The sequence below is a fragment of the Desmodus rotundus genome, chromosome 3, assembly GCF_022682495.2.
Source record: "Desmodus rotundus isolate HL8 chromosome 3, HLdesRot8A.1, whole genome shotgun sequence".
NCBI lineage: Eukaryota > Metazoa > Chordata > Mammalia > Chiroptera > Phyllostomidae > Desmodus > Desmodus rotundus.
In genome coordinates, this window is record NC_071389.1 from 83,892,386 (window position 1) to 83,906,370 (window position 13,985).

Consider the following 13,985-nt stretch of genomic DNA (forward strand, 5'->3'; position numbering starts at 1 on the left):
TGTTCATACTTCCTGTACTTTATCTACTAAGTAATATTTACTAATGAATTTATTTTTTTCCTTTGTTGTGATAAGTGACTTCTAAAAACATCTGCAATTTAATTGGTAAATAATAATTGTTTACTGTGATATCCCTGTTTAAAAGCAATCAGTAGTGGCTGCAGCGGTCTTTAATAAGATGATCAGAGTGTTCCTAGGACAAGATGAGCAGCGTCTAATGCTAAGGGAGCGAGTGAAGTCCCAGCCAGGTCGTAGCCTAGCTGTGGCCTTCACTAAGCCACTTCACCTTTCTGCGAGTGAAGTCCCAGCCAGGTCGTAGCCTAGCTGTGGCCTTCACTAAGCCACTTCACCTTTCTGCATCTGTTCCCGACTCTGCCAAAGGAGGTGACAGTGTCTGCCTCTCAGGATCACCACGTGGAGCACAACCAGTGAGATCGTGTGGAAGCTGCAGAACTTATAATAACTGTAAATTTTCCTTATTGTTGCTGCCGTTTTCATAAACAAAGTATCTTCAGAGTATGTACAAAGACTCTGTGATGGCAAAGCCCAGAGCTTTCTTTAATTTTATCCATATTTGGAATTTAAAAGTTGTTTTCATATATAAGTTGCACACGGTTCTGGGACGAGGTTTTGTCAATGCAATTTCCTTATGTTAGCTCTCTCTCTTTTTAAATTGATTTTGGATAGAGTAAGGGAGAGAAACATCGATTTGTTGTTCCGCTTATTTACGCAGTCATTGATTGATTCCTATATGTGCCCTGACCAGGGAACAAGCCTGCAACCTTGGCGTATTGGGACAATGTTCTAACCAGCTGAGCCACCCGGCCAGGGCCCCCGTGTTAGCTCTTCAGGGGAAGGGGTCGTCAGTCATGTTCTTCTCGAGGTGGTCAAAGTGAATCCGTTGGGAAGGAGCCGTAATTCTGGTCTGACTGTGAAGTAGTAAGTCATTCCAGCAACTTCTGAGTTGAAGATTGGGTGATGTTTTGTTCTCAAATGCTATTTGGACCTCAATTTTTTTTGAGACTTCTTAAAAGACCAACAATAAGCCACATCAGAAAGTATATTTTATTACTTTATGCTATGTGTTCTTGAAACACATATGGAATATTATTCAATTAGATCATTTCCTCACCAATTTTAGCCCTAAATGTTGTTTGGCCATTTGCAGAAGTAAAATCTCTCTTTTGTCATGATAAATTTAAGTAGTCATTTGTAATTACAAAGTGCTTTAAAAACCTACTAATTCTCAATAACACTGGGAGGCAATTATAACACCCTCTGTAAAGCAGGAACACTGAGGCTCAGAGCGCTAAGGGACCCGTCCTACGTCATTTGTCTTAGAAAGGAGATTTCTGTGCTAAGACTCCACATTTCCCATCTCCTTGGTCTGCCTGCTTTCTGCTGTATCTTGCTGCCTTTACACTCCATGGGAGCAAAGATTTCTCTTTAGTTAGAAGAATGTGTTCCTCCAAATGAGCTCCAACCATATTTGAAGCAAATTTCATTTGGATTTGTAAATTTTGAGATGAATACAGACAAACCATTGCTTCTCTGAGCTTTGCTTTTTCCTATTGAAGAATGTGCAGTGGTTTTTAAATTGCCTTTTTCAGAGGCCTGGGGAGCTGCTGGGGGAGGGGCACCATGGGCAGGAAGTCAAGGCCAGTGGGTGAGGCCCTCACTCCCTCTTCTACTGAAGCAGCTTTGCTTTCTGCTATGCTGTATATACTGTGTAATTTAGAGGGAACAAATGTGAAAGGTGTCACGTGGGAGAGAGATTGGGAATCTGTTGCTTAAAAAAAAACAAAGACCTACCAGAGATGTCCAACCTTTTGTTGTCTCTGGGCCACACTGGAAGAAGATTTGTCTTGGGCCACACATTAAATACACAAACACTAATAAAAACTGATGAGCAAAAAACAGGTTTTAAGTAAATGCATTGGGCTGCACCCATAGTTGTCCTGGGCTGCATGCGGCCCAAAGGCCCCAGGTTGGACATTCCTTAAACCATGAAACCCTCAGGTTATGGTGCTCATAGTAACTAACCGAGGATGAGCTTGCAAAGGCTTCACCTGCACGGTGTGCAGAATCGTTTTCTCCATGTTATACATAAGGAAGTGAAGACCTAGAGAAGGCGAGCAACCTGACCGAGATCATATAACTCAGAGGAGGAAAAATGAGGATTTGGGCTTAGATCACAGGCCTTGAACGGTGCCATTCCCTCCACCGGGAGCTCTGCCCACCGCCACCCTGCTCACCTTTTACCTTGCTAGGTCCTACCCCCTGTGGGTCTCAGCCCACTGACACCTGCTCAGGGAACCTTCTCTGACCTGCCCATCTAAGTTAACTGCCCTTGTGTGCACCCTCATGGCTCCTCGTACCTCTTCACACTCTTTAGCCTAGTTGCAGTTTACATTTCCTTGTAATTCTTTCATTAATGCCTGTCTTTTATGCTAGACTGTGAGCTTAATGAAGTCAGGTTGTTTTGTTTTGTTTTGTTTTCTTTTCTTTTCTTCCACCATTAGGTTTTCAGTACCTAGCAGAATACATAGCAGGTAGATGTTTGTTGAATAAATGAATGAATGAATGGAATGTGTGATGGACAGAGGGCTGTCTAATCTCAGAAGCAGTGATGTTTAAACATTACATGTGCTACCTCCAAGGTCCCTTCCCACTCTGACCACCAAGGGTCCTGGGAGTGCCCAGCAAAGGCCATCGTGCTGTTTTGTTGCTGGTAGTGAGTTGAGGAGTTTGAAGGGCTGTCATAGGGGAGAAGGACTGGTGTAAAACAAGGAGAAACACAGGAAGCACTCAATATAAAAGGAAACTCCCTCCCAGCCTGGAATGGCCCCAGAAGTAATCCAACATAAAGCTCTGTAGAAATAACTCAAAGCTTGAACCAGAAAATCTTAAGGGTACCTTATTGTGGATTTATTGATTCCATAAAATATGTTCCTTGTATGGTGAATTCTTAATCAAGATACCACCTCAGTATTCCAGCCTAGAATGTTATAGAGGAAACTCATCCTGCCAGTCCCTTCTCTCTGTCTCTTTCTCTCTCTCTCTCACTATTCATCAAGAGATAGTGCTATTAGACCCAGAGAGTTCCTCCTCAAAAGCATTTGCAAAATAACAATGTCATTGGAAATATAAAATTTCTCTTTAATAATATGTAATTCCTTTATAATTAACTAGACAATGAGTCTTTCTTTAATTAATTAGTCTATTCCACCCATTACTCGCTAAATAACAGCTATACAACATAATGCAGTCATGGGTAGTTCTACTCATGAGTAGTAACAGGGTTGAGGACAGATACAGCAGACTTCTTGGTTGGGTGGCTATTAGTACCAGTATTAGTACCATAATATTTCCGTAGCCCTCGATTATGTTGGGAGGAATGAGATGTAAAGTTAACTGAGGGCTAGCCCCTAGATGCAGTGAAGCTATTTAGACTCTTGTTTCAGATCATTGTTTAATGGTGGATTTTCAGATGAGGCTTCTTAGAACCAGGTGTATAAGGCCCTTCTCTGTGAGCCCAACCCACCCCTCAGCCTTCTGCCCACCATTTCTGTATTTTATCCTCTAGACACCCACACCAGCCACTCTGAACTACTCACCTCTCCTTCAGCCTGTCCACGTGTGCTGAGTCTGCCTGTGTTTGTGCAGAAATGACCTTCCCCCTTTAGCACTTTTCCAAGTGCCAAATTTCTGTCTCATACTCCCAGCCCCAGTTCAATTGGCACGTCTGTGAGACTGTTGTGGTCTCTCCTGTACCCACCATGACAAGATCTGACTTCCTGATGTAATCGTACACAACCCTCTCCAGCCAATCGCACGTCCTGTGGACAGCCCTTCGCTGGACCATTTGTAGAACATACACTCAGCAACTGTTTGCTGAAATGGAAGAGGAAAAAACGGCAATGAAAGCCCCCCACCGCCAGTACCGCTTATGCCACTTTGCCAGCTCGAATGCACCACATGCCCTTCACCTGCCGAAATCCTGCTCACACTTTAAGACCTAGAACTACTCTCATTTCCCTTACCAGTCTTTTTTGACTGATAGGTTATTTACAGTCTTTGTAATCTGTTTAATATTGAGCATTAGTAGCTTTGTCCCGTCGGCTATCTTCTCATGTATGAATGCCTTAACCCCAGAATAGGCGGTAATCTACCCTAATCCTTCTTTGTGTTATTTTGGCATACTGCGTCCCTCCCACTGCCGCTGTGCTGTGCACAGAGCGGCCGCTTCATGAATATTTATGTATTGATCAAGCAAATCATATCCCTGTTTTGCATCGCCCACAAAGTCTACCTCAGCACAGAATAAATAATTGCCGATCAATTGACTGAGTTGGAAAATGTAGCGCCTCGCCTACCGCACATCTTCTGTTGTGGCCTGCCCCTCCACCACGGGGGCGGGTGCTGTGGGACAGCACCGAGTGAGAGTCAGCTCTGTTGACTTTGGCGTGGTGCACTAAGCCAGGGAGAAAAATAAAATTTCTTCCCAATTTTTTACAGAACCAAAAAGCACAGAGCTTTGAACATCTGTGCAAAATGAGACATGATACTTCAAGTCTGTTAGAAATGTCAGAGGGTGGTTGGGAAGATAATAGAATAGTTGAAAAGGATGTTTCAAATTTGGCCAAATGCTGTTACAGCATTATGAGCGAGGGGGTCTTAAAGAATGACTTGCATAAACTGCAGGTCAGCTCAGTTGCTAAGTTATGAATCAAGGAGAAGCGCTGTCTGGGGACGGTGGACACCAGCCGCTTCACACCCTGCGGCAGCCCTGTCCATGCATGTCAGTAACCTGGTGGGGTTTAGCTGTTGCTGTTTTTTTGTTGGTCTGTTTTATCGTAAAAGTGAGTTCCCAACTTTTAACTCTAGTAATAATCAACCAGGTTATTTGGGTCAACTGTCCTCAATTTTTTTCATTAATGCATAACAAAATTTACCATCTTAACCATTTTAAGCATACAGTTCAGTGGCATTAGGTGTCCTCACTTTGTGTGCAGCCATCCCCACCCTCCATCTCCAGGACTTTTCCACCTTCCCACACTGCCGCTCTGTGCCCGTTACACGCTGACTCCCTGACCCCTCCCCCAGCCCCTGGCAACACGCCTTCTCCCTTCTGTCTCTATGACTCTGACTGCTCAGAACCTCATGTAAGTGGAGCTATGTAATGTTTGACCTTTTGTGTCTGGCCTATTTCACTTAATAATGTCTTCAAGTTTTCTCCATGTTGTAGCATTATATTGGTAATCCATTTTTACAGTTGAGGAAGTTGAAGTTCAGATAATTTGTTGAAGGTCATTCAGGTCTTTCTGTGTGGCCCAAAGTAGAGGCTCTGTCATCTTTAGGTACGTAAATAATAGTACCAATTGTTAACCATAAGCCTGCATTATGTTTAACACTTCTTTTCATCCAGTCCCTTCAGAAATCCTGTGAGTTTATTATCTGTATCTTAGAATGAGAATGGAGATCAAAGAATAAGAACTGGCCCAGCACCAGTGGCTGGGAAGGGACGGCGCCAGGCGAGGCTGCATCCCGTGCCTCTCCATAGGAGAGCCTGTTAGAAGATTTCCCAGAGCCACTTATCTTCATACACACATGCATGCAGAGACTAGGAACATCCGCCCCAGTCTCCAGGAGGCAAGAGAATGAACCCTTTCCTCCTGAGGTGCTTGGCATGAGACCCCAACTCAGAAGTACTAGGAAAAGTTACTGGGATTGATGGGAATAGAACCTAGGGTGCTTTGAAACTTCCCTGAGGACTCGGCAAGGGTTTGATGTGAAATGTGTGTCTCTGAGCGGCTCTGAAGTTGGCAGTGTTCTGGTGACTGGGAGCTGGGCTGGAGTGCAGGGAGCAGGTTTGAAAGCAAGATTGTTGAGCTGCACCCAGCAAGTGTCTCTTTCCCCAGCTCTGGCTCTCCCTCCATCAAGGCCTGGACTGGAGTTGTCTTTCCCAAGGCACTGTCAGGGAGCCATCTGGTTCGGTTTCTTGTGACTGACTCCAAGGAACAGAAATCCCTCTGGGAAGAAATCGCAGCCACAGTGAGTGGCAACTCTGGATGTTCCTGCTGTGAAGGGGGGCGCCCCCCCACACACACACACACCAGGGAGCATCAGGCCTAAGACAGACCATTCTGAGAATGAGAAGGCAGACCTCTTAGTTTCAGAGAGTATGTGTGGGAGAGCCGTGGGGGATGAAGGAAGTTTGATGGATAGGGGCTAAAAGGTGTCAAGGGTGTCTGTCACAACTGAGAGCAAGCCGCCTGCTGGATGGCTTCCTTAGTGGGCCCCACCAAGCTGTAATCCACCCTCATTAAGCCTACTCACTTCCTTGTTTTATCACTGATGCATCTTGTATCTGTGCTTTAGGCTGTCTGAAAATTCCCCCAGATCACGGCTCCCTTCTCTGTCATCCATGCAGGTTCAGCAAGTGATGGCTGACTGGCTGGCTCCTTCCTGCAGAGGGGTGTGTGCTTTAGAATTTCTGTCCTCTCAGCTGATGCTTGGGGTGTTAGAGCTGGAAGGAGCCTTGGAGCCCAATCAGTCCAGCCCTCTCATGGATGAGGTTAAATGACCAGCCCAAAGTCACACAGACATTGCTGGGGCTTGGACAAGGACCCTAGTCCCTGCCTCCCAGGCCTGTTATTTCCTTACGTTAACAGTGTCATAGGAAACCTCAAGGCAGTTCATTAGGAAAGCAGTATAGAGTCATTGGACCCTAGGTATGTCAGAATTTCATTCTCTCCTCTTTTCTTTTTTTCAAATACAGGGAAGATGAAGGGGTTGAAATGATTTGCTTAGTTTCCAGGCCACTTGTTTAAATCATGCCCAGTTCTGATGCCCAGTCCATCACTGTCCCTGACTTCCATTGCTCAGTTCACTTTCCCAGCCAAAGTTGTGTCCATACTTCCTAGAGGGACACGTGTCCTGCCCTGGCCTCAGGTCAGATGCCAGGCCCATTAGGGGAAGTTAAAAGAAACCTATAGGAAATACAAGTCCCCCCCGCCAAAGTGTCATTCCTCTCTCAATAAGCCCCATGAGTAAAAAGGAGAAAGATGAGACAACCTGGTATGTATTGAGAGCCCATGTTGGGCAGCCAGGCTCTGTGTCAGCATTCTACGGACATCCCTCACTCAACAGCACAGGCCCTAGGAAGCCCGGGTTCTCATCACCACCCAGGTCTACGTGAACCTCTCCGGGCCACACGGAGGGCACAGGGCCGGAGGAGGGACTGCAGCCCGGGCCCCAGCATTTCTGCGTGCTCTTTCCATACATTACTAAGGACTGGCAGGTTTAGCCTTTATTTTACCCTAAAAGTAATTTTCAGTGTTATAACTTGCATCTAAGTCTAATTTCATTCAAATAATAACCATGTATCCCCAAAAGTTTGAAAAGTTGGTCAAGAACATAGTATTAGCGTGTACAGAGAACTCGTCCTCCAGAAGAATGGTTCCCTCCTAGCGGTCCCATGCCAACACCCCTATCAGGTCTCTCCTTTCTTATTTGGTGATGTATTCATCTTTATTTTATATTTGAATGTATAAATGATATTCATGTCCTTTAAAATATTGCTGTCTATTATTTATATAACTTGTTCTCATTTTTCAGTTAGCAATGTGAAAATTGTTTAGGTATCATAGGTTGGGATGGAATGTATCATAATTTTTCTTATTAAAATTAACAGAAATTTTTTGAAAAAGAGAAGGAAAAAGAAACCCAGGTCCCGCTAGCTGCAAAGCCTGGGGCTCCTCCACTCCACCATGCCTCATCTCCTTCTGCATTTTCCGGATAGCCATGAGCAAGTGGTTCCCTCCCTCAACCTTTTCCTTCACCTTCTTCCTCTTGCCTGACTGCAACCCTGCCCATGAAAGCATCACAGGTCTTACTCTCCTGATGGTGCACAGGGCACCGGCCCTGTGAGGCTTCGAACTGGACTACATCGTACAAGCAGGAGACAGCTTACGAGTGAGCCCGGGCATTGCACCTTCAGTGCTCTGAGAATGGATCCTGCCCCACAATAGCACTTTCTCTCCTGTTGAGGAAACCCTGCGTGTGTAGGTGGCATAGCTAGTGACTACTGGGTGTAGATGATCTATTCTGGGAGGTGTCCAGTGCACTGTCCAAGGACATGAAGTAGCTGCTCTTGCCACAGATGGAAAACCAGACCATTGTGTGTGTTGCAGGAGCTGGGTTTTGGCTGCATCCCCTGGAAGGGTTTTATTTTGACTTCAGAGCCTGTGTGCTTGCCAGGATGAGCCAAGTGCTTGTACAATAGAAGTATTCCAACCCTCGCTGGGACTCTGACCCATTGTTCCTTCTTTCCAGTGTGAGACTTTCCAAAGTCCTGAGTCCCTTCAGAAAGTCTCTCATTGGCACACTATGAACTGGAGAGCAGCACTTTTTTGATAGCTGTTAATTTTATCACTTAGGAAAATTATTGCTCAGGAAAATAGGAAAGACCTAGGACAGGATCCCTTGTAACATCTAAAATGTTGGCAATCCTTTACTAATCCAGACTTGATTATACATAGCACTTAAGCATCCTTTTCTTCAGGACTAAGGTTCAGGCTTTGGTAGGAGGAGGCATTAAGTGCAGAATCCCTGCCTGCTGCTGTGCCCAGCCTCCATCCCAGCTCCTCCCTCTGCCCACACAGGCTGCCCCTCCAGCCCTGGCTCTCCGTCACTGCGCGAGTAGCTGGGCACACACAGGATGGCAGAGACGGGTGGACGCTGATGATCACGCGCAAGTAGGGAACAGGATCCAAGTGGAAGTAGATTTCAGAAGAAGCCCGAGGCATGTATCCAGTTTCACGAGCCAGGCTGAATCTCTCCACGTGAGAGCTGATGGGACAGCAGAAGAGGTGGGCGTGGGCAGAGCAGTGCACAGTGGCATCACTTGTACCCAGCTGTTCAGGGGAACAGGGGCGAATGGGGGCTGTCTTGTCCTGTTTTCTCCTCACTAAAGGTTAGCTCCTCATGGGCAGGATGAGCTGAATCCCTTTTGTGGTCTCTGCAGTGCCCGGCACTGTGCTGGACAAGTAACACCACACAAGTGCTTGTGGGGAAGCACCAGAGGGAAAAGGCGTTTCCCAAAGGAGCACACCTCAGGAGCATGTGAGGTTGGAGTGCGCACGGCTGACCTCACTGAGAGCAGCCGCACAAGCCCACACCTTGTTGTGACTGACTGGAAGGGGGATAGGCCTCTGACCAGGGAGTGTGGTCGCTGCTCTAGCCCCACGTGTGAGCTGACTGGTTCTGGGTGTACAGCTCAGCGACTGGAGCTTGCTTTAGTCAGTAAATGACTAAAGGAACTGGTGATAGTTGAAGCCCTGGAAGCTCAAACACTCAAATCTCTGTTAAAAATTCAAGCTTTTGCCAGTGACCAACTTGTTTCAGCCAATATCCCAAAGTAATGAAATTCTAACATGGGGGGAAAAAGGAAACTGTCTCTTCAAACTCATTATAATGAAATTTGACCTCTCACACTCAGTATGAGTATTCTCATTTACTTTGCCTATGAATAGAAGCTGTGAAATACATTTTAAAAAACCTTTTATTTGCCTTTAAAAACCCCTGGTTGTCATGCAGATTGTTATCTCTTTCAGGGAAGGTTTCTTGTCCTGAAGGTTGTGCCCTGAGGGCTCTGGCAGGTGTGTCCTGCCCAGCCTCTGGGAGAGGACAGGAACCGGCTCAGTTCCTGTTCCTGCCAGCTGCTGGGCTGCCCAGCTACCATTTAGAGCCCTGTGGGCAGGAAAGACTGTATTGAAGTGCCCTGTTCCAGGTGCTTCCCACTCGGTGTCACAGTTAAGCCTCGTCTCCAGCTTGTGCCCTCTCCATTAGCCAAAGGGCTCAGTCCATCTCTTTCTGAACAGAACAATTGAAAGAAGTTGTGTCCTGAGTAGTGTGCAGACCTTGCCAGTTCCTAGGGGAGGTTGGGGAGGAAGGACGAGATGGGAGCTGAGGAAGTGGGGAGATGAGCGTGGTGGCGTAGTCAAGTGTCATGTTGGTGGTTGGGCTCTGAAACCTCATTGCCTAATGTTTTCCTAAAGTGAGGTGAAGTTCACGTAACATAAAATTAACCATTTTTAAAGCGTACGATTCAGTGGCACTTAGTACATTCACAGTGTTGTGCAGCCACCACCGCTATCTAGTTCCGAAGCATTTTCATCATTTCCAAAGAAAACCCCATACTCATTAAACAGTTTTTCCCAGTTCTCCCCTCCCCCATCCCCTAACAACCTACAATTTCCTTTCTGTGAATTTCCCTATTCTGGACATTTCCTATAAATGGAGTCACACACAATGTGTGATGGGTTATGACTGGCTCCTTTCACTTAACATGTTGTGAGGCCCGCCCACATTGCAGCACGTGTCAGCACTTCCTTCCTGGCCACGGCTGAAGGCCGTCCATCGCCAGAGCCATGGTGCAGCTGCGCCGGTTTTGTTCATCCATCCACTGATGGACGTGTCCGCTTGTGGCTGCTGTGAACAGTGCCACTATGAAAATTCTTGTACAAGTCTTCACTTGAACACCTGCTTTCAGTTCTGTTGGGTGTACGCCAGGAGCAGAATCTCAAGGTCACATGCTAGCTCCGTTCAACTTTTTCAGGAACCACCAAACTGTTTCCCACAGCGGCGGTGGCATTTTACGTTCCCACCAGATTGCCTCATTTCGAATCCAGCCCTGGCACTTACTAGCCGCACAACCTTCAACAGGTTACTTCTGCCCTCTGTGCCTCAGCTCCCTCACCTGTTTAACAGGGACCATAAAGCATCTACCCAATGAGTTAACACCTGCACAGGGCCTAGAACAGCACCTGGCACTGTGCTAATAAGCTGTATGATGTCTGCTGCTGCCACTGCTATTAAGGGACAGCGCGGTCATGGCAGATGGAAGATTGAGAAGTTGTTGGAATGAACGTGGCTGCTTGGATGACATGAAAGAATCACAAGACACGTGGGGTGGGCACTGAGGGATTCCCTTCCTTTGAGGAATCTATCTTCTCATCAGTGATAAACCACGGGCCTCAGCTCTGTGGCCCCAGGTTCTTCGTGGGCGGACCACTGCTCGAGAACAGGGAGTCCTGGGTCTCCCACTCATGACCAGCTGTCAGTGCCACTCCTTCCAGTTCTGCAGCAAGCAGAAGAGGACAGGAGTACATCCTACCATACGAATGCTACAAACAGAAACTTCTAGAAAACAAATAAAAGAAAGTCTTTCTCTCTTTTCAGTGGTGTCAGAAAAGCCAAACCTGGTTAATTTTCAATTGAATCCACTGATTTATCACCAAATATTATGCCAGTACTATTCTCTCAATGTATAAAATTAATCCATATGTTTATGGATTCATTTACACCTAAGTCATCAAAATGTTTTGTAAAAGCTGTTTGAATCCCAAGAATCCTTTTGGGAGCCTTGTTTGAAACATCTGGAAACAAGAAGGTAATCTTTTCCCTCTTCATCTTTGGTTGGAAATACCATCTTGTACAGTGGCCATATTACAAACTTTTTATCTAAGAGTGAACCAATGAAAAAATATACAACAGTTGCCTCAATGGAACCTCACACACAGCACTTTATAATTTGTGCTGTCAGTTTCCAAACAGATCTCCAACAATTTGGAAAGGCTGACCGGGCTAGTGCTGTTATCTATCAGCAGAGAAGACACTGAGACTCGGGACAGGTGTGTTGTAGCCTGGAAATGGGGGAGCCCATACTAGAACTCTGGGCTGCTGCGAACCCCTAATAGCTTCTGTGTGGCCAGCTTGGCGCGGCCGTGCCCTCCCATGCAGGAAAGCATCTTAACAACTTTGCTCGGTCACTAGGTCGCTGACAGCCTGGGCCCCTCGTTCTAGCAAACACTGGAAGAGGAGGTGAAGGAGCAAACTAGGGAAGCTCAGGATGGAGGCAACTCTTCACTGACCTGATAAATTTTACTCAGCCAAGGGGTCTGGCACTGAAACACAGGCAGGAGAGAGGAGAGACAGCCCCTCTGAGAGCAAATCTAAGAAGTATCAGCAGTCCTAGAAGCAAAGGTTCTGTACCCAGGTGGCAACGGTGGGAACCTGTGGGTCTGCCAGTGGGGTGTGGGAGGGGCCCAGGAGGGAACCCACCAGAAGCCCATTTGTTCAAGGGTCTGGCATTACTGAAGACCCAGCAGTGCCTCACTTGCCAGAGAGAATGTGGTCAGGCTAACAACTGGCTGGTGTCATCCGGTGGGACCTGACCAGGTCCACTGGGTTTGCTACAGTTCTTCATCCGCAGTGAGGAGGGCATGAGCCGACTCTCCTGCAGCTGGGCTGGAAAAGAGGAATGTGTGTGACTCTGAAGAACAGAAATGAAAGCACCCGGAAAGGGCAGGGTCAGACCCTGGCCACACAGCCATGAAGGCAGCTCCGGGAGAGGCCCCAAGTGCTTTCTGATGAGATCTTGCTCACGGGTGTTTCTTAACAACTGTCATGCAAACAGAAGGCATTGCTACTGTCATGTCAAAATGTTGCAGAATCACCCAGCTGTTTATGAAAATCAACTCACCACCTCCTGGTAAAGCAGAGGATTAAGGTGATTGTCTGCATGGTACAGAGATGATACATGGTCTGTACGGCACAGTTGTCTGTGCGCTTCCCACAGCCCACGGGGCTGCTGAAAGAGTTGTTGTAGCACGCCTCGGCTTTCAGGGCGGCCACTCTCCCTGGGGCCAGTCTTGGGCCTCAAGGAGTCTGCAGTTTGCCTTCTAAACATGGTTATTTCCTAGAACATGAGGAAGGTGGAGGGGTGCTGGTGTTGGGCCCTAACCTTCTCTGCTTGTCAGAATCCCCCGGGGAGCCTCGGAAAAGCCCAGGAGCCCAGGGGTACTTCCAATCTGCTGCATCATACTCCAGGCCTTGGCCCAGGAAATCAAATTTACAGATTTTACAAGAGGCTTCCTTCCCAGTGGATTTGGATGCATCTGGTGCAGTGGGAGCCAATGATCCCCTACCCACCACTTCCGCCGATGGCTGTAAAAGAAGCAGGCTGTTAGCGGGGTTCAAGGCTCTGCCATACCACGTTTCCAGTCTCTGGTGCTTGTTCTCCACTGGGGTTGGGAGATCCAGTCCAGATCCAGGGCAGAGCCGGTGGTACTTCTGCAGGTAGCAGTCATGTGTCCCTCACTCACCTGCCTTTCCCTTTTATTCTTTAGGACACACAAGACCAGCCATTGCTACCGCATCACCTACCGCCACATGGAGCGGACCCTGTCCCAGAAGGAGGTAAGGTGCATCCACCAGGCTGTGCAGGAGGCTGCTGTGCAGCTGCTGGCCGTCGAGGGCAGGTTTTGATGGCAAGCGGCACCCAGGCCACGGCCCTCCCTTCTCTTGGATTTGCTGAAGAAGAAGGATATTGTTGGTGGACTGGGGCATTGCTCACCCTTTGATAAAAGGGTCAGTTTTGAGACTTTGAGAAAATAAAGGATTGCTCTTTAGAAACTGTAGACACGGCATTTGTCTTTTATTTTGGAAAAGCGATGAAAAAGGAGCAATAATGTGAGTTTCTTCCTTTCCTTTTAGATGCTTGGCCCATTGGTGCCCAGTGTGGTTAATTGGCCCCTGGGTTCCATTAAAGTGTAAACACCAGACACAGTTTCTTGCTTGACTGGCTCCCCCACCCATGTAATGAGTGAAGCCTAACAAAGGGGCGTCAGAAACTCCAGACACTGTAAGCTTCTTTGAATCAGCTTCTGCTCCTTTCTTCCTTCTCTTCCTCTTCTGTTCTGCAAAGGGCAGGCTTCAAACAGGGCACTAATGAAATGCCAGGGCTGCCCTCAAAAGTGAAGGAGTCACATCCCTGAGTGGGGCGAGGTATTTTCTTGCTTTTCATAAACCTGCGCTTGGAGTCAGGCCTCTGGCCCCAGGGCTTGAGCTTAGCTGCCTTCTGCCCCGCTGGAGAGGAAGGAAAGCAGAGAGAGCCGCCCCAGAGGCCTGCCGACACACAG

General features: G+C 47.3%; 1 protein-coding gene across 24 annotated transcripts in view; it reads left to right on the forward strand.

The window, feature by feature from the left end:
• Positions 1 to 13,484, forward strand: part of FARS2 (phenylalanyl-tRNA synthetase 2, mitochondrial) — a 537,315-nt gene extending 523,831 nt beyond the window's left edge. For 23 of the 24 annotated variants that reach the window (XM_053920339.2, XM_053920330.2, XM_053920340.2 and 20 more), the window contains one exon: positions 13,194 to 13,484. In XM_053920339.2, the coding sequence (XP_053776314.1) occupies positions 13,194 to 13,332 (139 nt within the window). In that variant the 3' untranslated portion in view covers positions 13,333 to 13,484. The remainder of the gene's footprint in view (positions 1 to 13,193) is intronic. The other variant, XM_053920343.2, reaches the window with a different exon arrangement.
• The last annotated feature ends 501 nt before the right edge of the window (positions 13,485 to 13,985 follow it).